Below are 25,095 nucleotides of genomic sequence, written 5' to 3'. Positions count from 1 at the left end.
TTTTTTTTTTTTTGAGGGGGAGTCTCACTCTGTCTCATAGGTTGGAGTGCAGTGGCACAATCTCAGTTCACTGAAGCCTCCACAGTGAGCTTGTGATTCTCCTGCTTCAGCCTCCGGAGTAGCTGTGATTACAGGTGCTTGCCACCACACTCAGCTAAGTTTTGTATTTTTAATGGAGACAGGGTTTCACCGTGTTGGCCAGGCTGATCCCAAACTCCTGACCTCAGGTGATCTGCCTGCCTCGGCCTCCCAAAGTGCTGGGATTACAGGTGTGAACCACTGCCCAGCCTGCAAATATTTTTTTAAACCCAACTGCCAACAACTGGGAGATTATAAAATTATGCCACATCCTATGTGATGAAATATTATGTAGTTCTGGCTATGGCCCAAGTGGCTCTAAACTGTCTTTACTTCTTAGGACAGCTTTAGATGTCATAAAGACTAATAATTCCACCCCTGCCTCCTTTCCTGGCCACGTGGAAGGGCTCTAAGGATGGGAAACTTGCAAGCAGGGCTCATTCTGTCCTGGGACTGGGAGTTTCACCCTTTGGGCTCCTCCTCCCTTTAGAGTGGAGAAAGCCTTTTAGAAACCTAATCTATATCAGCAGTTTTCTCATTGTATGTGGGGATGGTCTTGCTGTCTGTCAACATCAACATCACATTTCCTCCTCTCCTCTGATATTGTACTACTTCAGCGGTAGGTGCCAAATCCTTTTGATTATACATGAAACACTGCCCTTGGTTGCTTTCATGTATGTTTTATGAGAACACCTCAGCATGAATATTTATTAAAGCAGCTTGGAACACATCTCTTTGATTTTTTTCTGTTCTGACTCATATTAAAGTGGGGAGAGAGGGAGGTATGCTATGTCATAGCTCACCTGCAATGGTTTCTGCCTTCTTCCTCCCCCTCACAAGGCCAAATAGTTGAGCCATTTAGGCAATGGAAAGCATTGCCTAGGTTTGCATCAGTTAGCAGCATGACACATATTTTTGTTTTACTGATGAAACAGAACTGTTTCTTTTGCAATGCCAGCTTTCCTACACAATAGGTCCATAAATTTGTCACCTAACTGTTGCCTGATTTGGTCAACGCTTCTTCACTTTTTGTGAAGCAAAAAAAGCAAAAAAAAAAAAAAAAAAAAAAAAAAAGCTACTGTGAACTATGACACAGTGTACCTTCCCTCTCCCAGTTTTAATGAGTCAGAACAGAAAAAATCAAAGAGATGTGTTCTAAGCTACTTAAATAAATATTCAACTTTTGCCTGAAGCCTCAAACTCCTCTGAGTGATCTTCCCACTGCAGTCAAAGGGATGCATTTCGAAAAAAGCAGTTTCCCTAGAACCTTTCAGGATAAGATCCAACCTCCTTAGAATGGCAGATTCGGTATATGTATATATGTATGTATGTATGTATGTGTATATATGAGAGGAAGTTTCGCTCTTATTACCCAGGCTGGAGCGCAATGCCACGATCTCGGCTCACTGCAACCTCTGCCCCCCGGGTTCAAGTGATTCTCCTGCCTCAGCCTCCCGAGTAGCTGGGATTACAGGCGCCCGCCACCATGCTGGGCTAATTTTTGTATATTTAGTAGAGATGGGGTTTCACTATGTTGACTAGACTGGTCTTGAACTTCTGACCTCAGGTGAACCACCTGCTTGGGCCTCCCAAAGTGCTGGGATTACAGGCGTGAGCCACTGCGCCCAGCCGGCCAGCTTGGTCTTGAACTCCTGGCCTCAAGTGATCTGCCCATCTTGGCCTCGCAAAGTGCTGGGATTACAGGTGTGAGCCACTGCGCCTGGCCCCTAAAATATATATATATATATATATACATACACACATATATATATTTTTTAAACACATTGTTTCAGTGTGTTTCTTGTTCTAGTGATTTTTTTTCTTTTTCTTTTTCTTTTTTTTTTTAAGACAGGGTCTCGTTCTGTTGCCCAGATTATCGTGCAGTGGCACAATCTTGGCTCACTGCAACCTCCACCACCAGGGTTCAAGCGTTTCTCCTGCCTCAGCCTCCTGAGGATCTGGGACTACAGGTGTGTGTCACCATGCCCGACTGATTTTTGTACTTTCAGTAGAGACAGGGTTTCATCATGTTGGCCAGGCTGGTCTTGAACTCTTGGCCTCAAGTGATCTGCCCATCTCGGTCTCCCAAAGTGCTGGGATTACAGGCATCAGCCACTGTGCTTGGCTGGGTCTTTTATATTCCAACTTCAGCATAACTCTCATTCCTCTGCCATTCTCCATATAGAAATAACAGTAACTGTTATTATTATTATTGAGGGCTTTCAAAGTGCTAAGCATTGTATATGCCCAATGACTCCTTGTGCATCTGCCCTTTAATTGAACAGAACTCTTTTAGTTTCTGGAAGGTATCCTGTCGCTTCACAACCTCCTGGATTTTTATGGATGCTATTTCCTCCCCTAATGTCTCCTCTGCCTTGGTAAGCTCCACCCATCCTTCCCGACTGAGCTCTTGCATCATCGCCTGCTGAAGCCTTCCCTCACCCTTTTTTTCTTCCAATTCCATCTGCTCTCCAAATAAGAGGAGGCAATGTTTTAGCTCTAGTACAGGAAAGTCAGGAGGCCAGATTAACTTCTGGGGCAATTAGAACAAGGGATGTGGCCGGGGGCAGTGGCTCACGCCTATAATCCCAGCACTTTGGGAGGCCAAGGCGGGTGGATCACCTGAGGTCAGGAGTTCGAGACCAGGCTGGCCAACACGGCACAACTCTGTCTCTGCTAAAAATACAAAAATTAGCCGGGTGGGGTGCCACATGCCTGTAATCCCAGCTACTCAGGAGGCTGAGGCAGAAGAATCGCTTGAACCCGGGAGGTGGAGGTTGCAGTGTGCTGAGACTGTGCCACTGCACTCCAGCCTAAGTGACGACAGAGCAAGATTGTGTCTCAAAAAAATAAATAAATAAAATAAAAAAACAAGGGACATAAATGCTTCCACGATGCTCTCTTCCCACCGCTTTTTCCAGCTTTGTCTTGAGCTTTAGCTATCCCCTCTCAGAGTCATCACCACAAAGCTATTGCTTATGGCTACTCCCTATCTTTGCTACCAGGGAGTTCTCACACTCAAAAAAAAAAAGAAAAAAAAAAATCCCAGCACTGGGTTCTGATTGGCTCAGTTGAGTCAGGCCCCAGCCCCATGCCAATTATACGACCAATGAGCGTGGGCTAAGGAGCCGGTCCAGGAAGGATTTGGCAGAGGGCAGTAGGTTTGCGGGTGGAAGTAAGAGTGCTGGGCAGGCGGAACTATCCATGTTTACAATCCTTCCCCAGCCCCACTTCCTCTGTGCTTTATTATGTTTTAAAAATGCTCTCAGCATTGACAGCCTCTTTATGTACCAACACTTCCTTTCATACGCAAAGGAACTCTTTTGCCTTTCCTTTCTTTTCTTTTAAAAAATTTTTTTTTTTTAATTTAATCCTTGCTTGGTTGAAACTTTATTTTCTTTCTTTCCTTTTCCTTTTTTATTTTTTTAAACAAGGTAGGCTAGACTAAGCTATGATTGACATTTAGTAGATTAGAACAGAATTTTGTTATAAAGATTCCCAGAGATTTTTAACCCAGGTTAGCAATAAATTCTTTTGTGGTCTAAGCAATGGGTCTTTTGGAAGAATTACAGAACTACATCAGTCTAGCAGACCAGCAGACCCATCTACAAAGGCAGAGAAGCATAGGAAATGCAGAGTGAGACAATGGAGCCAGCTAGGTCTACATTTCAACCTTGGCTTAATGACTGTATGACCATGGGCAAGTTACATAACCACTTCAAGCCTCAGTTTCCTCATTAGTCAAATGGGGACAAAATTACTGCATTAGGTGGGATGGGCAGTGTGATGGTTAATACTGAGTGTCAACTTGATTGGATTGAAGGGTGCAAAGTATTGATTCTGGGGGTGTCTGTGAGGGACTTGCCAAAGGAGATTAACATTTGAGTCAGTGGGCTGGGAAAGGCAGACTTACCCTTAATCTGAGTGGGCACAATCTAATCAGCTGCCGGCAAGGCCAGAATAAAAAGCAGGCAGAAGAATGTGAAAAGACAAGACTGGCTGAGCCTCCCAGCCTACATCTTTCTCCCTTGCTGGACGCTTCCTGCCCTCGAACACTGGACTCCAAGTTCTTCAGCTTGCAGATGGCCTATTGTGGGACCTTGTGATCATGTGAGTTAATACTCCTTAATAAACTCCTCTTTTTTTTTTTTTTTTTTTTTTGAGACGGAGTCTCGCTCAGTCGCCCAGGCTAGAGTGCAGTGGTGCAATCTCAGCTCACTGCAAGCTCCGCCTCCCGGCTTCACGCCATTCTCCTGCCTCAGCCTCCCGAGTAGCTGGGACTATAGGCGCCTGCCACCACGCCTGGCTAATATTTTGCATTTTTAGTAGAGACGGTGTGTCACCGTGTTAGCCAGGATGGTCTCGATCTCCTGACCTCGTGACCTCGTGATCCGCCCGCCTTGGCCTCCTAAAGTGCTGGGATTACAGGTGTGAGCCACCGCGCCCGGCCAATAAACTCCTCTTTATATATACATCTATCCTATTAGTTCTGTCCCTGTAGAGAACCCTGACTAATACAGGCAATAACAAGAAACCACCAAAACTCTTCCTTCTGTGTAGAAAGCCTTTTCCACCTCATCCTTCCAGGCCTAGCTCAAGTGTCACTCTTTTTTTTTTTTTTTTTTTGAGATGGAATCTGCCTGTGTCGCCCAGGCTGGAGTACAGTGGCATGATCTCGACTCACTGCAACCTCTGCCACCCGGGTTCAAATGATTATCCGGCCTCAGCCTCCCAAATAGCTGGGATGACAGGCACCTGCCAATGCGCCTGGCTAATTTTTGTAGTTTTTGGTAGAGACAGGGTTTCACCATGCTGGACAGGCCGGTTTAAACTCCTGACCTCATGATCCACCCGTCTCAGCCTCCCAAAGTGCTGGGACTACAGGTGTGAGCCTCTGCGCCTGGCCTGTCACTCTTCTTTTAAAATCTCTCTCTCTTTCCCAGATAATTAATCACTCCCTTCTCTGAAATTTACCAATACCTCAGTTAGAGACGGTCCCAACTTATGACAGGTCAATTTATGCTTTTTTGACTTTATGAATATTCAAAAACAATAGGCATTCAGTAGGAACCATACTTCAACCCATATAAGCATTCTGTTTTTCACTTTCAGTACATTACTCAATAAATTTCATGAGCTATTCATGGAATATTATAAATTTATTATAAATATTATTTGTTATAAAATAGGCGTTGTATTGGATGATTTAGCTCAAGTATAGGCTAATGTAAGTATTCTGAGCATGTTTAAGGTAGGCTAGGCTAAGCTATGATTGACATTCAGTAGGTCAGAGGTATTAAATTCATTTTTTGGTGGGGTGCGATGGCTCACACCTATAATCCTAGCACTTTGGGTGGCCAAAGCAGGAGAATCACTTGAGCACAGGGGTTCAAGACCAGCCTGAGCAATATAGTGAGACCTCGTCTATACAAATAATAAAAACATTAGCCAGGCATGGTGGCATATACCTGTGGTCCCAACTACTTGGGAGGCTGAGGTGGGAGAATTGCTTGATCCCAGGTAATTGAGGCTGCAGTGAGCCATGATTGTGCCACTGCACTCTGGCCTGGGTAACAGAGCAAGACCCCATCTCAAAAAAAAAAAAAAAAGCGTTCACTTACGATTTTTTTTTTTTTTTCCTTTTTGAGACAGAGTCTCACTCCATCCCCCAGGCCAGAGTGAAGTGGCGTGACCTCTTCTCACTGCAGCCTCCACCTCCCAGGTTCAAGCGATCCTCTTGCCTCAGCCTCCCGAGTAGCTGGGATTACAGGCACTCACCACCACGCCGGCTAATTTTTGCATTTTTAGTAGAGGTGAGGTTTCACCATGTTGGCCAGGCTGGTTGAACTCCCGACTTCAAATGATCCACTCACCTCTGCCTCCTAAAGTGCTAGGATTACAGGCATGAGCCACCATGCCTGGCCAACTTATGGTATTTTTAAACTACATTGAACTTACCAGGACACAACTTAATCTTAAGTTGAGGCAGTATAACGCTGATCACATGGTATTACAGTCACACATGTATTTCTCCCTAGAACTTCCCATTCCACCCTTAGCTGTGAGCTTTCCAAGAACATGAAACTCATCTTATTTTGCCTCTGCAACTCCAGATACTTGTGCAGGGCCTGATGCCTAGTTGGCATTCAAAATACTGAGTGAATGATCCACTGATGATTAAATCAATGAGTGACAAGAGCAAGATATGGCCTACCTATAGAGAGGAGAAGAGCTAATCCAGGCCCTTTTCCAGTTTTGATAGAAAGGATTTTGCAGACACATTGAATATGTCATTTATAAGCCTTAAGTTTTTCAAGAGGAGTTACTAAGCCAGTTTTTTTGAGAATCATTGGGTTGAGCTGCTGTCTCCAATTTGGGGCATCAAAAGTTGACTCTACTTGGGTAACAAAAAAGAATAGAGGTGTGGAAAATAGGTGCCAGGGTTTCTTTGTGACAAAAGTCAAAATGAAGTGACGTATCACGTGTGTGTCATGAGAAATCCCAGAAGAAATAGGGAAGTAAGTGAGGAGGGAATCCTATTTCCCACAAAAAAGAAACCTCTTTTGGAAGGTCCAGGCTTGACATTGATAACTTCAAGGGGTATTTTCATAAAATGCAGCCATGTTTTTGTGTGTGTCAGGAAGAAAACTTGTGTGTAAACATGAATCGTGTCTGCTTGTGGCCTTCTGAATGCATACCTAAAAATATGAAATAACATTTTCTTTGCAATTACGCAGAAGAAAAATGTCAAGGGATGCATAAATGAGCTTCCATGTTGTCTATTTAGCAGCATGGGATATGGGAAATGCAAGGGTGTTAAGGAAGCATTTTTCCATTCCTGCCATTTGCAGGTGAGGAAGGTGAGACTCAGAGAAGTTGTGACTTACCCAAGATCATGCGACAATGTAGTGACTGAGCTGGATTAGAAACTTAGCCTTGTTTTTTTTTTTTTTTTTCTTCTTTCCCACTATAGTTTGATAAATTATATATATAGAGAGAGAGCCTGAAGTAGTTTAGGTTTAAATAATAGCTCAATTGTTCAACAAACATGTCTTAAGGGCTTACTGTGTGCCTAACACTATGCCAGATGCTAGGAAGCACAAAACAAGTCAAGTCCCCCACTCAACACATATATTTTGTCCACTTTTCTTTTTCTTTTTATCTTGTAGAGATGGGGTCTTGCTATGTTGACCAGTTAGTTTTGAAATCCTAGCCTCAAAGGATTTTCCCACTTCTGTCTCCCAGAGTACTGGGATTACAGGCATGAGCCACAGCACTGGTTTTTTTGTTTTTTTTTTTTTTTTTGAGACGGAGTCTCGCTCTGTCACCCAGGCTGGAGTGCAGTGACCGGATCTCGGCTCACTGCAAGCCCCGTCTCCCGGGTTCACGCCATTCTCCTGCCTCAGCCTCCCGAGGAGCTGGGACTACAGGCACCTACCACCTCGCCCAGCTAGTTTTTTTGTACTTTTTAGTAGAGACGGGGTTTCACCGTGTTCGCCAGGATGGTCTCGATCTCCTGACCTCGTGATCTGCCCGTCTCGGCCTCCCAAAGTGCTGGGATTACAGGCTTGAGCCACCGCGCCCGGCCAGCACTGGTCTTTTGTCAACTTTTTCCATGCCACACTCTGCCAGGCTCTGGGGAGCTCTGTCTTCGTGAAGTTAACAGTCCTGTGGGGCAGGCAACATTAATCAAAGAATCACACAATTAATGAGTATCTTACATGGAGGGAAGAGAGTTCCATAAGTGTATAATCTTCCCAATATTTTTCCTTTTCTTTTTAAAATTTTTTCTTTTTTTCTTTTAAATAGAGACAGGGTCTTTGCTGCCCAGGCTGGTCTCGAACCCCTGGGCTCAAGTGATCTGCCCACCTTGGCTTCCAAAAGTGCTTGGATTACAGGCTTGAGCCACCGTGCCTGGCCCTCAACATTCTCACAAGGCAGGATTCTAGTTTCTGGGTCAGCTTCTAGGCTCTTTTTGACTCCTGTTAATGAGAAAAAGAGCTAAATAAGCAGAAAGATAAAGCTGAGCTTCTAACAAAGAGTTTAGAGTTAGAAACCCTAGTGTTTATGGGCGCTGAGGAAAGTTTTAGAAGAGAAAAGAAGGAAGCCCTGAGGGTTGTGGAGATTTTAGATATGGAGAAACAGGGATGGTGTGGGAGTTTTTAATGCTTTTCACCAAATATTTTAGGTTCTGCCCCGTTCCAAACACACAGTAGGTGTTGTAGATTGCATTACTGGTCCCCATTCTGCACTCCTCCCTGGATCCATGAAACTTTTCAGTGCTCTCCTGCCATGAATGCAATATAATACTCAGCCCTTGGGCTCAGCCACATACTGGCTTTGGCCATTAGGAAGAGGTGAAAGTGATGGTGTGCCAGCTCCAGGACTAGAAGAATTGCATGTCTGCTTGCTCACCTGCACCACTGCCACTGCCTTGAGAGCATGCTTGGTTAGCTTGTGGGACGATGAGAGACACTTGGAACAGAGTTACTGCGGTTGCCCCAGATGAGGTCAGCCTACAAAGCTGAAAACCAGCTGGGCCCTAGATATGTGTGTGAGCCCAGCCCAGATCAGTGGAGCCACCTGCTGACTCCAGATGCATGAGCAATAAATGCTTATGGCTAAATGCTAAAGAGGTTTGGTGGTGGTTTTTTTCACAGCTTTATTGAAACTATATATAACTGATTTAGCAGTATTGCACTTCCTAGCTCTGTGTTAAGGGTATAGCCATAGTTCTGAGGCATTTTTAATTCACATAAATACAATTCAAATAATCTTTCTAAGAGCATCAAAGAGAAAACAGTTAATAACCTTTAGCAAACTTCTTAAAATATCCCCTTCCCACCTTATTCACTGAGGCTAGACTAAGTTATGCCACAGTAAGTTCATCGTCTTACGCGAAGAAAATCAAGTATGCAGACACAAGAAGTGGGTATTAGGAGCAGAGGTTTACTAGGCACAAGAAAGAGAAAGGAGAACAGCTCTCTCTCTTGCAATAGAGTGGGGAGCCCGAATGGGACGTCCAGCCTGTGGCAGAGTGCTCCAGATTTTATAGAAAGGCTTGAGGAGGTGGTGTCTGATTTACATAGGGCCCACAGATTGGTTGGACCAGGTGTGACGTTTAGGTAATGCCTGGGGAATGCTGGCCACACCACCCTAATCTTATTATGCAAATGAGCTTTCTACTTGGCCAGCACCATGTTGTCTGCTCCTTGCTATACACGTGGTTTGGCAAAGGGAAGGGAGGATGGAGACGCCATTTTGAACATGCTTAGTCCCAGGTAGCCTTTTCCTATTGGCACAACTGCTGGCATTTACCCATACAAGCTTCTAGCTTGCTTGTCTATGTCTGCAGCTCAATTTTACAGGCTGCTCCTTGTTAGAAAATAAAATGATTTGGGGGCTGCTTTTCATTAAAAGGAAAACCTTACCAAGAACTTCCCTACCCTCATTATCTGCCTAAATAATTTATTCTTAACTCCTATATCAGTTCTGGTCATGAGTTGGGAGCAAAAGCAATAATGATGTTTCTGGGCTGGAACATTTAATTGCTAGTGTGAGAACCTCTAGAACTCTTTTCCTACTAATACATCAACCACAAACTTTTGAAATACTAGCTGCTCCCTCTGTCTGGATCCCTGAGAGAATGAGATAAGCTGAAAACCCAGCCAAAAAAAAAAAAGCTGTTTTAAGCGATTAATCTAACGAAGATTTTGAAATTGTTCATTACTGTGGCATAACTTAGTCTAGCCTCACTGAATAAGGTGGGAAGGGGATATTTTAAGAAGTTTGCTAAAGGTTATTAACTACTTTCTCTCTGATGCTCTTAGAGAGATTATTTGAATTGTATTTATGTGAATAAAACTGTATTTATTTGAATTGTATTATATTCTTATAGACAATATTTTAATTGTATTTTCAATTATTTTTGTTAGCTTTTTTTTCTGAGATGGAGTCTCACTGTGTCACCCAGGCTGGAGTGCAGTGGTGCAATCTCGGCTCACTGCAACCTCCACCTGCCAGGTTCAAGTGAATCTCCTGCCTCAGCCTCCCAAGTAGCTGGGACTACAGGTGCCCCCCACCACACCTGGCTAAATTTTGTATTTTTAGTAGAGACGGGGTTTCACCATGTTGACCAGGCTGGTCTCGAACTCCTGACTCAAGTGATCTGCCTGCCTTGACCTCACAAAGTGTTGGAATAATTATTTTTGTTACTGTACTACTTTAATTTGCTTGCTAACCTGTTGACTGGCCTAGGTTTTTTGAGAGTTATCAATACAGTTACCAAAGAGCTGAGAAAGAGAATAGTTTCACTTCTTTACTTCCAAATATCTTGACACTTTTCTCAAACCAAAAGGGTATTCAGATGTTGGGCAATCTATATGTCCACCAAGCTCCCTCTAGCAAAGAAATTAGAAGTACTCTTTTTCTGTCCAAATTATATATTATCATCCCAAAAAGAAAGATATCCTTCAACTGTGAAAGTGTAATGTGTGAGAGCACAAGGAGAAAGGGCTTTGCAAAGCAAAATCTAAAATACCCTTAGACACACACGACTTTCCATTCTTTTAAGAATATATTTGAAATACAAAGAAAAAAACAAAGGAAGAAATCTTTATGACCTTGGTTTGGGAAAATATTTCTTAGATATGACAACAAAAGTACAATCCATAAAATAAAAGATGGATGGATCTTCACAGACATTAATAACTTCTGCTTTTTGACAGATACTGTTAAGAGAATGGAAAAAAAGGCCATAGTCTGAGAGAAAATATTTGTGAAACATATACAGAATAAAAAGTTTGTATCCAAAAATATATAAAGAATTATGAAAATTGAGGCCGGGCATGGTGGCTCAAGCCTGTAATCCCAGCACTTTGGGAGGCCAAGACGGGCGAATCACGCGGTCAGGAGATCGAGACCATCCTGGCTAACCCGGTGAAACCCCGTCTCTACTAAAAAAATACAAAAAATTAGCCGGGCGAGGTGGCGGGCGCCTGTAGTCCCAGCTACTCAGGAGGCTGAGGCAGGAGAATGGCGTAAACCTGGGAGGCGGAGCTTGCAGTGAGCTGAGATCCGGTCACTGCACTCCAGCCTGGGCGACAAGCGAGACTCCGTCTCAAAAAGAAAAAAAAAAAAAAAAAAAAAGAAAATTGAATAATAAGTTTTCTTTAATAAGTTTAATAAAAACAAAACAATTAAAAACAAGGCAAAAGATATGAACAAATACTTCACCAAGGACGTATGCAGAAGGCAGATAATCCCGTGAAAAGATGTCGAACGTCATTTGTCATTTCAGAAATGGAAATCATGAGATACCACTATGATATGGAATGGCTAAAATTACAGATTCATCATAGATGTGGAGCACCTGGAACTCTCTCATACTATTGGTGGACATCTGGAACTCTCTCATACTTTGGTGGGAATGTAAAATGGCATAACTAATGTGTAAATGCTTGACAGTTTCTTAAAAGTTAAACCTACTCCTACTATATGACCCAACTATTCCACTTCTAGGGTTTACCCAAGACAAATGAAAGCACATGCTCATACTAAGACTAGTATAAGAACGTTCACAGCACTGTTATTCGGAATAGCCAAAAACTGGAAACAACTCCAGTGTTCATCACCAGATAGATCAGGTGGATGGATAAACAAATTGTTGTATATTGGGCCAGGTATGGTAGCACACACCTGTAATCCCAGCACTTTGGGAGGCTGAGGTTGGTGGATCGCTTGAGCTTGAGAGTTTAAGACCAGCCTGGGCAACACAGTGAGGCCCTGTCTCTACAAAAAATACAAAAGATTAGCCAGGCATGACACCTGTAGTCCCAGCTACTCAGGACGCTAAGGTGGGAGGATCCCTTGAGCCTGGAAGGTCAAGGCTGCAGTGAGTCATGGTCATGCCACTGCACTCGTGTCTGAGCAACAGAATGAGATCCTGTCTCAAAAAAAAATTGTGGTATATTGATGTATTAGTCCATTTTCACACTGCTTTAAGGACATACCCGAGAGTTGGTGATTTATGAAGAAAAGAGGTTTATTTGACTTACAGTTCCACAGGGCTGGAGAGGCCTCAGGAAACTTATAATCATGGCAGAAGGGGAAGAGGCACATCTTACATGGCAACAGGTGAGAGAGTGTCAAGTAAAGGGGATAGAGCCCCTTGTAAAACCATCAGATCTTATGAGAACTCACTCACTATCATGAGAATAGCATGGGGGAAACTGCCCCTCTGATCCATCCAATCACCTCCCGCCTGGTCCCACCCTTGACATGTGGGGATTACAATTCATGATGAGATTTGGGTGGGGACAAAAACCCAAACCATATCAATTGATGCCATAAAAAAGAATGAACTACTGTACATACAAAAACACAATTGAATATCAAAATCCCACATTTATGATGAATGAAAGAACCCAGACCAACAAAAAAAGGAAAGACACCAAAGTACAATACATACACATAGTCTATGAATCCATTTATATAAATTTCTAGAAAATGTTAACTAAAGAAAGGAAAACAGATCAGTGGTTGCTTACAGGCACAGTGGGGTGGGAGTACAAAGATTACAAAGAGAAATGAGGAAACTTTTAGGGATGATGGATGTTTTCATTATCTTGATTATGGTGATGGTTTCATGGGGGGGTTAGCTATCTAAAAACTTATAAAACTGTACACTTTAAATATGTAAAGTTTATTGAATGTCAATTATTTCTCAGTAAAACTGTTTATATGTACACTTGGAACACTAATTGGTAGTCCCTTCTGCTCTAGTTCCTTTCTGAATTGTTAGTCACTCAATAACAGGTACATATGTGTCTATGTAATATATATACATATATGTATATATGTACATTCTGTTTATATATGTATATACTATTTATATAGTACATACTATTTATATGTACGTAAATACATATAAAGGTACATATTTGTGTGTGTGTGTGTGTGTGTATATATATATATAAAGTCGTGGCGGTCATGGGCGAGCTTCGCCATGCAGAGCACTGACCTAGGCAACAAGGAGAGCGGCAAGATATGGCACCGCAAGCTGTCCCCAGCCACGTGGGACAGGTAGAGGCCGTGACGGGAGGGCGCAGGCTGTGGAGGGGATGGAGACCAGCGAGGAGGGGACGCCGGGCGTCAGGCATATATATACACACACACATAAATACATATAGGCTAGGTGTAGTGGCTCACACTTGTAATCCCAGCACTTTAGGAGGCTGAGGTGGGTGGATCACTTGAGGTCAGGATTTCAAGACCAGCCTGGCCAACATGGTGAGGCTGGTCTTCCCCATCTCTATTAAGGAAAAAAAAATACAAAGATTAGCTAGGCATGGTGGCACAAGCCTGTAATCCCCGCTACTTGGGAGACTGAAGCAGGAGAATCGCTTGAACCCAGGAGGTGGAGGTTACAGTGAGCTGAGATTGCACCATTGCACTCCACCCTGGGCAACAGAGCAAGACTCCACCTCAAAAAAAAAGAAAGAAAGAGAACATATAAAGGTCCAAACTATGTACCTTTGTAAATACATATAAAAGTCCATATAAATAGTACACCTTTATACTATACAAAAGTATACTGTATACTAAAGGTATATTTATATGTAAATAGGTATATAGTATACCTTACATATATAATAGGTATATAGTATACCTTATATATATTATAGGTATATAGGTATACTTATACTATATATCTTTATACATATATATACCTTTATATATGTATTATATAACATATATACATATATGTGTGTATATATACATATAAACAGTATGTGCCTGTTACTGAGGGACTAATGATTCAGAAAGGAAGTAGAATATAAGAAACTACCAATTAGTGTTGTAAATGTATACGTGTGTGTGTATATATCCATATATACCCGTTGATAACAATATAAAGCTTAAACATCTGCATTAGTATTTTTTTTGAGAATTTGCTTTTCTGATCAAGAGTTTGAACTTTTCCAATATCATGAGCATACAATTTTTTTTAACGTCATTTTTCTGTTGTGGAATAACACAGAGACTAGGAATGGAAAGACTTAAGGTTTCCTTGTCTGCAAAAGTGGATAATATTAGTACTTACCTGTAATAGGTGGATTGGTGGTCCCCCAAAATATATGTCCACATACTAATCCCAAAATCTGTGACTGTTACCTTATTTGGAAAAAGGGTCTTTGCAGATGTAATCAAGGTAAGGATTTTGAGATGAAGAGATCATCCTGTATTATTCACATGGACCCAATGGCAAGTTTCCTTATAAGAGAAAAACAGAGGGAGATTCTAAACAGACAGAAGAGAAAAAGATACATCCTGGAAGAGAAAGACGTGTGAAGATGGAAGCAGAGAATGGAGCCATGCGATCACAAGTCAAGAAAGCCAGCAACCCCCAGAAACTGGAATAGACAAGCCAGGGAATCTTGCTTAGAGCCTGAAAGGAGGCTGCAGACACTTCGATTTCCGATGTATGGCCTCAAGAACTTCCGAAGAATACATTTCTGTTTTTTATATCACCAAGTTTGTGGTAATTTGTGAGGGCAGCCTCAGGAAATTAATGCACAACCTCACAGAGCACTAAAAATGAAGATAATTAGTACTACCTAACTTGTACATTTGCTACAAGGATTAAATGAGTTGATATATTCGGAAAGCAAGTAGAAAAGTGCCCCATACCTAGTAAACACTCCGGAGGCACTAGGTGAATTTTTATCAAAGGAACACTAAAGTCAAGGCAGCCAGTTGTTATTATTGCTTTCCCGGACCGTGATTGGTGGACTGGACATCACAATGCCGGAAGGTCCTGTCAGATTACGGAACTGAAGAAACAAAACAAAACCCTGAGCATGGTGAAAAGGTCAAGAAGAATGGACTATTTCATCTGTAAGTTTCTTTTGAGCCCGAACGTTCTATGAAAGGAACCCATCAGTTCTCAATGTATTTGTCTCCTTCTCTGCATTTGTCTCCGTGCTTCTCTTAGTTATTTCTATACAATTCCTTAATCCCTAAAAGCAATTTAGAATGGAATGCAGAGGCCACAGGAGAAAATCACTTTTATTGCCTCTGATGGGAGCCTAAAACCCCACGAGGGTCCCAAAAGGCAGAATTCCCAAGCCAATTCCTCGCGTCTATGATCCACCTGCAGAAAACTGCGATTCCCAGAAGGCTTTAGGTCCGGGGGCGGGGAGACTGAGCTCAGAAAGAGGCGGAGTCTAAGAGAAGGTCTTTGGTCGATTCCATTGTCCAGAGAGGGAGTGGCCGCTTTGGCGGAGGTTGGTGGGAGGGATCCGCCTTCCGATTGGTTGTTATTAGAAAGGGGGTTGGTACGGCCGGCGGGTGCAGTATCCAGGCCGCCGTGGCCGGCGCTCAAATTTCCCGGGCCGGGAGCGCTGGGCCTGCCGGGAAGGTACTGGGACGGTTACCCAGCGGGCCGCCGGCGGTCGTGGGCGACCTTCGCCATGCAGAGCACTGACCTCGGCAACAAGGAGAGCGGCAAGATATGGCACCGCAAGCCGTCCCCGGCCACGCGGGACGGGTAAAGGCCGTGGCGGGAGGGCGCGGGCTGTGGAGGGGACGGAGACCGGCGAGGAGGGTACGCCGGGCGTCAGGTAGCGGTCCGAGTTCTGGTTCTGACCTTGCCCCACATCCTTGGATTGGATGACCTGCGGTGGAACAGGTGGCTCCGGACGCCAGGATCCGCAGAGACCCCCTTCTGAGTTCTGAGAGCAGGGGTCTGGTCCGGGACAGGAGGAGGCAGGTGGTTCTCAGACGTGGGAACTTGCGGCTTTTGGTGTGTGCTGGGACTCTGCTGCTTTAATGATCACGGTATCCCGCTAGTGCCCCTGGCACGTAGTAGGTGTTCAGTGAGTATTTAACAGTTGCAGCTGGAGCAGAACTCCTGGGGGAGATGCAGGCTGGAAGAGCAGGACAATTCTGCCTCTTCCAAAGGCTGCAGTTTATCCATCCTTAAATCCTTGGATGTGTTTAGACGCACAAGCATTCATCAATTTGTTGAGCGCCTACTGTGTGCCAAGCACGCCTCTAAGTGCTGGGGAGGGCGAAGGAACAAAACACACTTCCGGTTCTCTGGAGTTCTCTAGAGTTTACATATTGGCGTGTATGTAGGGGCAGGGGCGTTCATTATGCATTGCTGGGGGGCTTCTAGTACGGCCAGCGCTACTTTTCATTCTGTTCCCAATTACCTGTCCTGTTTGAGGCTCAGCCTGTCTTGTGTGATTTCCGTGGAAGCCTTTGCTACAAAGCGGTGCCATTTGGATTTCGATTTCTGCACGCAGAGTGGTCTTATTGCTTCTAATTCCCTAGGATTTCACGGAAATCGCTGGAGTTCCTGTTTCAGTGTGTTTCTTGTTCTAGTAGTGATTTTTCTTTTCTCTGAGATGGAGCCTTGCTCTGTCGCCCAGGCTGGAGTGCAGTGGCGCGATCCGGGCTCACTGCAACCTCCACCTCCCGAGTTAAAGCGATTCTCTTGCCTCAGCCTCCCAAGTAGCGGGGATTACCGGCGCGCGCCACTACACCCGGCTAATTTTTGTATTTTCAGTAGAGACGGGATTTCACCATGTTAGCCAGGCTGGTCTCCAACTCCTGGCCTCAGGTGGTCCGCCTATCTCAGTCTCCCGAAGTGTAGGGATTACAGTCATTAGCCACCGCGCCTGGCCTCTAGTGATTTTTCTGTTGATCCTTTGGTTGCTTCTTGACAAGTCAGACCTTTTTTTTTTTTTTTTTCCTTGAGACAGAGTCTTGCCCTGTTGCCCAGGCTCGGGTGCAGTGGCGCGATCTCCGCTCACTGCAACCTCCGCCTCCCGGGTTCAAGCGATTCTCCTGCCTCAGCCTCCCGAGTAGCTGGGATTACGGGCGCACCGCTCCCGGCTAATTTTTTGTATTTGTAGTAGAGACGTGTTAGCCAGGATGGTCTCGATCTCCTGACGTCGTGATCCACCCACCTCGGCCTCCCGAAGTGCTGAGATTACAGGCGTGAACCACGGCGCCCGGCGGACAAATCAGTTTTAAGTGCCTGCTATGTATATCCAAAGTGCAACGTTTTACCAGCAGCTTGTTTGGTTCCTGGTTACTGTCAGGCCTCTTTATCAATGCCGCTGTTTCAACTACATTGAATAAAAAATTTTGTCTAAAGTGGGGATTCCTTAGGTTTTTCATTTTCAAATTTTGAGTTTGTGTAAATACCACTCCCACCTCTGGTATTCTCTAAACATTCTAAAAGTTATAGCCAACTCACCTTTCTCTTTCTTGCTGGTACAGAATATCTAGATATATGTGCAAGATTCAAAAAGTGAAAGAAATGAGTTGATTATCCAAATGTCTTGTTTGCTTTTTCCACTAAAACATAGCTTATTTTTGTGTTCGTTAAAACCCATTGTTCATGCTGTTTAGACAGGCAGAAAGCACTGACTTGGAGTCAGATGTATTTCGTTGAAGTAAATGTCCGTTTACCAACTCTGTGACCTTGGGCAAGTTAATCGCTAAGGCTGTCAGTGGGGATAATCGGATTTAGCAGACAGGTTGTCTTACACATTTGGTGCTTAGTAAATATTTGATATTCTTCTTATGTTTGAGAACTGAGGAACTCTGTCAGGCAATCTGTGGGAATCTGAAAGTAAGTTGCTCTAAAATAAATATTTTATGTGGGATTTATATGAAAAATCGGAGGGGCTGAATGTCACTATTATGATTACATTTACAAGGTAGGATTATAATTGAGTATTTGTTTCTTAGTGTATTTCTGTATTTTTCATATTTTGAACAATGATTATGTAATTTTGTAGCCAGAACATGTAATAAGTGTTATAGAAAATAAGACTGGAGGAAAAAGTTGTTTGCTCTGAGTTTAGTTGCCATGAAACATTTTGATATTGTTTGTCATTTCTGTACATTTATTGTTGTGTTTTTAATTCCTTGGGGACTAGATACAAATAAGTATTGTTAAGAATTTTACTGTTTCCTTTAACGAATCTAAAAAGCCTTATGTTTACATAAACATGAAGAAAATGTTTAATCCACTTAATTCAATATAGCATGCTTTAATCAAGTTTTAATGAAGATAAATGTTTCTAATATAAAATCCAAAAACTAGGCAAGGTGCGGTGGCTTATGCCTGTTATTCCGGCACTTTGGGAGGCCAAAGTGGGCAGATCACAAAGTCAGGAGTTCGAGACCAGCCTGGCCAACATGGTGAAACCCTGTCTCTACTAAAAATACAAAAAATTAGCTGGGCATGGTAGCAGGCACCTGTAATCCCAGCTACTCAGGAGGCTGAGGCAGGAGAATCACTTGAACCCAGGAGGTAGAGGTTGCAGTGAGCTGAGATTGCACCACTGTACTCCAGCCTCTATGACAGAGTGAGACTCCGTCTCAAAAAAAAAAAAAAAAAAAAAAAACAACAAAATCCAGAAATTTATGAAAAATCAATTAAGATAAAATTTTCATGATTAAAAACTATTGTTGCAATAAAGAATGGGATTATTCTGGCCTTTGTGACCAGAATATACACACATATTATTTTAAGGAGTTATTTTGTGCTGTAAGTTAATTTTATGAAGTTTTCTTTCAACAACAGGGTATATGATCCTTCTCTCAAAAAAGGGTAAATTTAAACAAATATAGCTGTGTATTCTTGTCTTTCCTGTTATGAAAATAGTATGTAATCGTTAAAGAACATGTCTAAAATATAGAAAAGTAGAAAGGGGAAAAAAATTAACCATATCGCTATTACCTGCAGACAGCTGCTGTTAATATTTGACTGTGTTCATCTTTTTTTCCCTATATGTAGATTTTTCTTTTCCTTTGGAGACACGGTCTTACATGTCACCCAGGTGGGAGTGCAGTGGCATGATCATGGCTCACTGCAGCCTTGACCTCCCCAGGCTCTGGTGATAATGCCACCTCAGCCTCTTGAATAGCTGGGATCACAGGCACATGCACCATGCCTGGCTAATTTTTTATGATTTTTCTAGAGACGTGTTTGGTTTTGATTTTTCTCATTTATTTTTTCTTCTAATTTTGTGTGTGTGTGTGTGTGTGTGTCAGTGTTTGAAACTTCAGGTTAGAATATTTTCATTTTCATTTAACAGTTTAATCATTCCATATGTGTCTCTAGAATATAAACTCCCTTACTTTTTTATATAGAAGTATGATTAATATGGGTTTTAAAGAATGATTTCTTAAAGCATTTGTTCATTCAGCAGGTGTATTTTGAGTGTCTTTTGTGTATTGTAGGCCAGGTGCTGGGGTACAGTAATGAGCAAGCAGTGGTCCTGTCCTTACAAAACTCGCCTGCCAGGGGTATTCATGGTAGATACATTAGAAATGAAAGTAAACTCATGCGCACTGAATTCACTGTGAAACATTCCATACACAAAAACAAAATCTCATACCCTGTTGTTGTGTATCACTTAATCACCGTTTATAAATCTGTTTATATGTGTGTTTATTTTTTTAATGTCTGTCCTTACTACTAAACTGTAAGTGCCATGGAAGCAGGGAGCATATCAAGTATTCTTAGCACCTGCCTTGTTCTGCATCTGACACAATGAGTTTTCAAGTAATTGATGAATAAATGAACAGTAGCTGCTTTGACAATGAGTAGCTTCTGAACTGTTTTTCTGAAATCCTGGTAAGATTGATTCTAGAGGAGAGGCAGTATAGCGGTAGCAGTAGGAGAGGGAAGAATGAACAGACAAAATGCTTTACTTGCCATATTTTTCATAATATCAAGTAATACGTGATATAGAATTTCAATGTTTGGGTTTTTTTCTTTGACAGAATTATAGTGAACATCATTCACAACACTTCCGATTACCATCCAAAAGTTTTGCGATTTTTGAATGTGGCTTTTGATGGCACAGGCGACTGCTTAATTGCTGGGGACCACCAAGGAAATATTTATGTTTTTGACTTGTATGGAAACAGGTAAGCAGATACTGTTGATATCTACGTTATTTAACAAGTTATTAATTCACTGAGTGTTTTCATACCTGCTATTCATTATTCATTCAGAAAGATTTATTAAGTTCTATTATATTTCAGGTACCTTGCAAAACACTGTCATAGGTGCTGAAGGAAGAAAGTGGGAAAGGACAGAATGATAATACGGTTCACATTTTAGAGAATTAAACTGCTGGTTTTAATAGCATCTCTAGTAGTTTTTTTTTTTTTTTTCTTAAATTTAAAAATTTATTATTGCTATTTTTTTTTTTTTCTTCAGATGGAACCTTGTTCTGCCGCCCAGACTGGAATGCAGTGGGACAATCTTGGCTCACTGCAAACTCCACCTCTCGAGTTCCAGCTACTGTGCCCAGCCCATTATTGCTGATTTATCAATTTCTGGTACATCATCAGGCAATGTAGAAAGAGCGCAATTTTCCTTGCACATTGTTGTTATGGCATGCCATATCTAAGAATTTTAAAGAATTGATTTTCAGCTGGGTGTGGTGGCTCAGGCCTGTAATCCCAGCACTTTGGGAGGCCGAGGCGGGCAGATCACTTGAGGTCAGGAGTTCGAGACCAGCTTGGCCAACTTGGTGAAACCCTGTCTCTACTAAAATACAAAAATTAGCTGGGCATGGTGGTGTGTGCCTGTTTTCCCAGCTACTCGGGAGGCTGAGACAGGAGAATCACTTGAACCCTGGAGGTGGAGGTTGCAGTCAGCCGAGATCGCACCACTGCCACTGCACTTCAGCCTGGGCGACAGAGCGAGACTCTGTCTCAAAAAAAAAAAAAGAGTTGATTTTCACTCTTCTTCCTCTTCTCTTCCCTTGTGAAACAATTTAGTCTGAAAGCAATGAGGTGGGATTGATGGAGGTAGATATTCATGCAGTGGGGCTAGGTGGGAAGGAGAGCTGCAGCAGCCCAGAAAGAGAGACAGAGGGTGTCTGCATGGTGAATGGGGCAGTGATGGGAAGCTAGTTTAATACAGAGGGCTTTTATCAAATAAATATATTAGGGATAATGAGGGCCAGGTTTCTCACTCTTAGAAAAGAGACTTAAAAATTATGGAAGGCAGAAAACTAGAATAAACCCCTTGGCATTGTATTGGAATTAGACATATCAGTTTGAACCCCTGGTTTTGAATATATAGAGATAGATATAGAACTAAATAGAGGTATGTACAACTATATGTACACTTATTCCTTAGCTTTGTACACTCAGAGGGCCTGGGAGCAACAGCATGCCGGTAGCAATGAATATACCCCGTGATGAGTTCTTATTTTCAAAGTACCACGTTCTACTAAAAGGAATCAAGGATATTTGCAGAAATGGCCAATTTCAGAATGTGGACAGGGAAAGTACAGGAAGAGCCTGTAACATTTTGTAGCCAGAAAGAAGGAATTGTTCAAAGAGTGTTCGGGATGTGTCAAAAAGACACAGTTGCCAGCTTGAAGGAGCTCCCTCTGGTCATGTTGGAGATGGGTCGTCCATTGAATAAAATTGAAATCTATGAGTTCATGTTGGAATCAACAAACAGTTTAATAAGGAATGGATATTGAATAGTCACAAAGTACCTCCCCACAAAATACTTATTAATTATAGAGGAAAAAAAGAGTAATTATATAATGAAGAAGCCTAGCAAACGCTGCCTTAATCAAATGACTAAAGTTAATACAACCAGTAGTGGAATGAATCAAAATTTGTGTGCCACCTGATAGGATGCAGTGAGAAGAACACAGCATCATTTCTGTGATATTCCTGCCGAGATATATAACCTGAATCTAATCAGTGAGATCATCACACAAAGCTAAATTAAGGACATCTAATAAAAAAACTGTCCTGTAATCTTCACAGGGGTCAAGATCATGCAAGTTGGGTAAAGACTACAGAACTCCTAATCTGAGGGAGATGAAAGGGACATGACAAAGGCATGAATCTGGGCTGATCCTTTTGCTATAAAGAACATTATTAGGAAAATTGGCAAAATTTGATTGGAGTTCTAGGATTAGATGGTGGTAATGTATAAATGTAATTTCTTGGTGCTGATGGTTATATTGTGATTATGTAGGAGAGTTTTCTTATTTATAGGAAACTTGATCATGGTAACTTGTTCTCAAATAGTTCAAGAAAAGACATGACATATAATTTACTTATCTGTGATTCATTAGGTAAAAATCTATAAATCATTGTTTCTGCCCTTTACCAAAAAAGTAATGGGCCCAACTTTTCTACCCTTTATTCTTGTTTAACTTACCTCACCAATTCCCAATCTGAAATCAGTACCACTGTCTATTTGCTAATACTCCTGAAAAAAATAAAAGTAATTGTTGATTGATTTCATGACAGAATAATGAACTTCAATATTGAGGATTCTTTGCACTTCATTTGCTTATCTACCGTTACTTACTTTGCCTAGTCTCCACCAAGTGTCGCAAACCTTTACCAATTTCCTTGCCTCCTTTCGTTGGACTCCACTCTTATTCTGACTGCCAGGCCTCCTGATTCATGGGAAAACAGACACCTTCAAGCTTTCCTTTCTCCTTCCGCATTGCAGCCTCAAGTATATTGTAAGTTCAGCCCCCATTACCTTATTCGTAAAGTTCAGCTCTCATTACCTTATTCATAAAGTTCAGCCCTCATTACCTTATTCATAAAAACAGGTGATCTTAATTTCTTCTAGTGCTAATCCCTATCTTCTATAGCCTCCCCTGAGACATTGCACCATGAGTGTTACTATTTTGTCCATTGTCCCCTTTTCACTATTGGTTGTTGGGGAGAAAAAATTATTTTTCCTCTACCCTTCTAAATTCTCAACTGGGCCCCTTGTAACAAAAGATAGATTAACAAGAGCAGATTGAACAAGTTATTAATTTGTATCATGCATGTAACACATGAGAATACCCAGAGTATCCGGGTATTAGTGTGAGACACTATCAACTTGTATCGTGCATGTAACACGTGACTGTCCAGGTATTACTAACTCAAAAAGTGGCTTATACTCTGGCTTATATAGCATCTCTGTCAAAGAACAGTACATTTTTAGAGAAGTGACAAGACAAAAGAAGAGGACCTTGAGTCTCTCAGGGCAGCAAATTGTGGGAAGGCAAATATATGGGAAACTAATGGTAGTCATATATATTTCTCTGGTGCTATTTCCAGGATGATGAAGATCTAAAGTCAACTCCTGTGATCAACTGTTATCCTTCCTGGTAGAGAAGGGAAGAGGGACACCTTTGTAAATGTATGCAAATTCATGTAAACTTTTAGACAAGGGCAGAGAGCTTTTCTTTTTTTTTTTTTGGAGGTGGAGGCTCGCTCTGTCACCCAGGCCAGGGTGCAGTGGCGCAATCAAGGGCACTGCAGCCTCCGCCTCCTGGGTTTAAGCAAATCTCCTGCCTCAGCCTCCCAGGTAGCTGGGATGACAGGTGTGCACCACCACGCCAGGCTAATTTTTTGTATTTTAGTAGAGACAGGGTTTCACCACGTTGGCCTGGATGGTCTTAGTCTCCTGACCTCATGATCCACCTGCCTTGGCCTCCCAAAGTGTTGGGATTACAGGCATGAGCCACCGCGCCTGGCTGAGAGCTTTTCTTATATCTGCTTTTTCTCAGTTACCTTCAGCTCAAAGTAATGCTCATGCCAAAGTGGCATGTTCTGATATGGCATATTCTGCCACCCTTCACTAAAAACATCTGTGGCCGAGCTGAGCAGTTAGCGGCAGAGCTCGGACTTAAAATCAGACTTGAGCTCAGACTTAAAATCAGGCTTGATCATAAAGCCCAGTATACTGGGCTACCTCAAAATCTTCCTAATTGTTCAATCCATTGGTCACTTTTCAGTTCTCATTTTACTAAAACACTAAACACTCTTGTCTTCCCATGCTGCCTGAGATTCTTTTCTTTGGCTTCATGGGGTACAGCAGTTGCTGAATTTTCTACCTCTCTGATCATTTTTCCCCCTTGTTTTACTGACTCTTCTTCCAGGGCCTGCCCCTTTCATGTTGTGCTCCCCAGACATCTGTCTTTGGCTTGCTTCCTTCCATATTTCAGGCACTCTTTTCAATAATCACATCACCACCAAGCCTCAGGCTTCATCTGCCATGTAAACACTGTTGACTTAGACCTACTTCTGCTACTACTACCTACTAGAACTCTTCTAGATTGGGCTTTCCAGGGGCCACTAACTTGCAAGTAACTCTTGAGCCTTTGAAAAGTGATTGGTCCAAATTGAGATATGAAGCATGTGTAAAATTAAAATACACACTGGATTTTGATGACTTAATATGATAAAAAGTGTAAAATATCTCAATAATTTTGAATTGATTAAATATCGAAATACTAATGTTTTAGATACATATTGAGTTCATAAAGTATATTAGTCTGTTCTCATGCTAATAAAGATATACCTGAGACTGGGTAATTTATAAAGAAAAGGAGGTTTAATGGACTCACAGTTCCATGTAGCTGAGGAGGCCTCACATTCATGGCAGAAGGCAAAGACACTTCTTACGTAGTGGTGGCAAGAGAGAAATGAAGACCAAGGGAAAGGGGTTTCCCCGTATAAAACCATCTGATCTCGTGAGACTTATTCACTACCATGAGAATAGTGTTAGGGAAACTGCCCCCATGATTCAATTATCTCCCACTGGGTCCCTCCCACAACATGTGGGAATTATGGGAGCCACAATTCAAGATGAGATTTGAGTGAGGACAGAGCCAAAGCATATCATATATTATTAAGATTAATTTAACCTATTTCTTCTTACTTTTCTAATATGGCTCCTAGAAAAATTTAAATTACATATGTAGCCCACGTTGTATTTCTTTCAGACAGCATGGCTCTAGATCAGTTTCACAGGGCCTTAAACCACATGTTTAAAAGCAGATTTATCATTTCCTACCCCCAAACTTATTCCTCTTTTGCCTAAGTTCAAAAGCTTAATTTTCTGTAAATTAAACTCTAGCTAGGTGCCCAGTACTCTACTGAGCACTCAACATGTATTATTTCATTTAGTCATCACAACAGCCTTGTATCTAGTCT

The 25,095-nt window shown here is 42.1% G+C and overlaps 1 protein-coding gene across 7 annotated transcripts in view; it reads left to right on the top strand.

Moving 5' to 3' along the window:
• The first annotated feature begins 14,930 nt into the window (after positions 1-14,930).
• Positions 14,931-25,095, top strand: part of TBC1D31 (TBC1 domain family member 31) — a 72,074-nt gene continuing 61,909 nt past the window's right edge. For 3 of the 7 annotated variants that reach the window (XM_050801516.1, XM_050801512.1, XM_050801518.1), the window contains exons 1-2: positions 15,467-15,628; positions 19,891-20,037. In XM_050801516.1, coding sequence (XP_050657473.1) covers positions 15,552-15,628; positions 19,891-20,037 — 224 coding nt within the window. In that variant the 5' untranslated portion in view covers positions 15,467-15,551. Of the gene's footprint in view, positions 14,977-15,466; positions 15,629-15,679; positions 15,884-15,933; positions 15,957-19,890; positions 20,038-22,471; positions 22,623-25,095 lie in introns of those variants that run through there. The other 4 variants (XM_050801515.1, XM_050801513.1, XM_050801514.1 and 1 more) reach the window with 4 other exon arrangements.

The sequence above is a fragment of the Macaca thibetana genome, chromosome 8 (assembly GCF_024542745.1).
Source record: "Macaca thibetana thibetana isolate TM-01 chromosome 8, ASM2454274v1, whole genome shotgun sequence".
Taxonomy (NCBI): domain Eukaryota; kingdom Metazoa; phylum Chordata; class Mammalia; order Primates; family Cercopithecidae; genus Macaca; species Macaca thibetana.
This window is presented reverse-complemented; position numbering and strand designations above follow the sequence as displayed.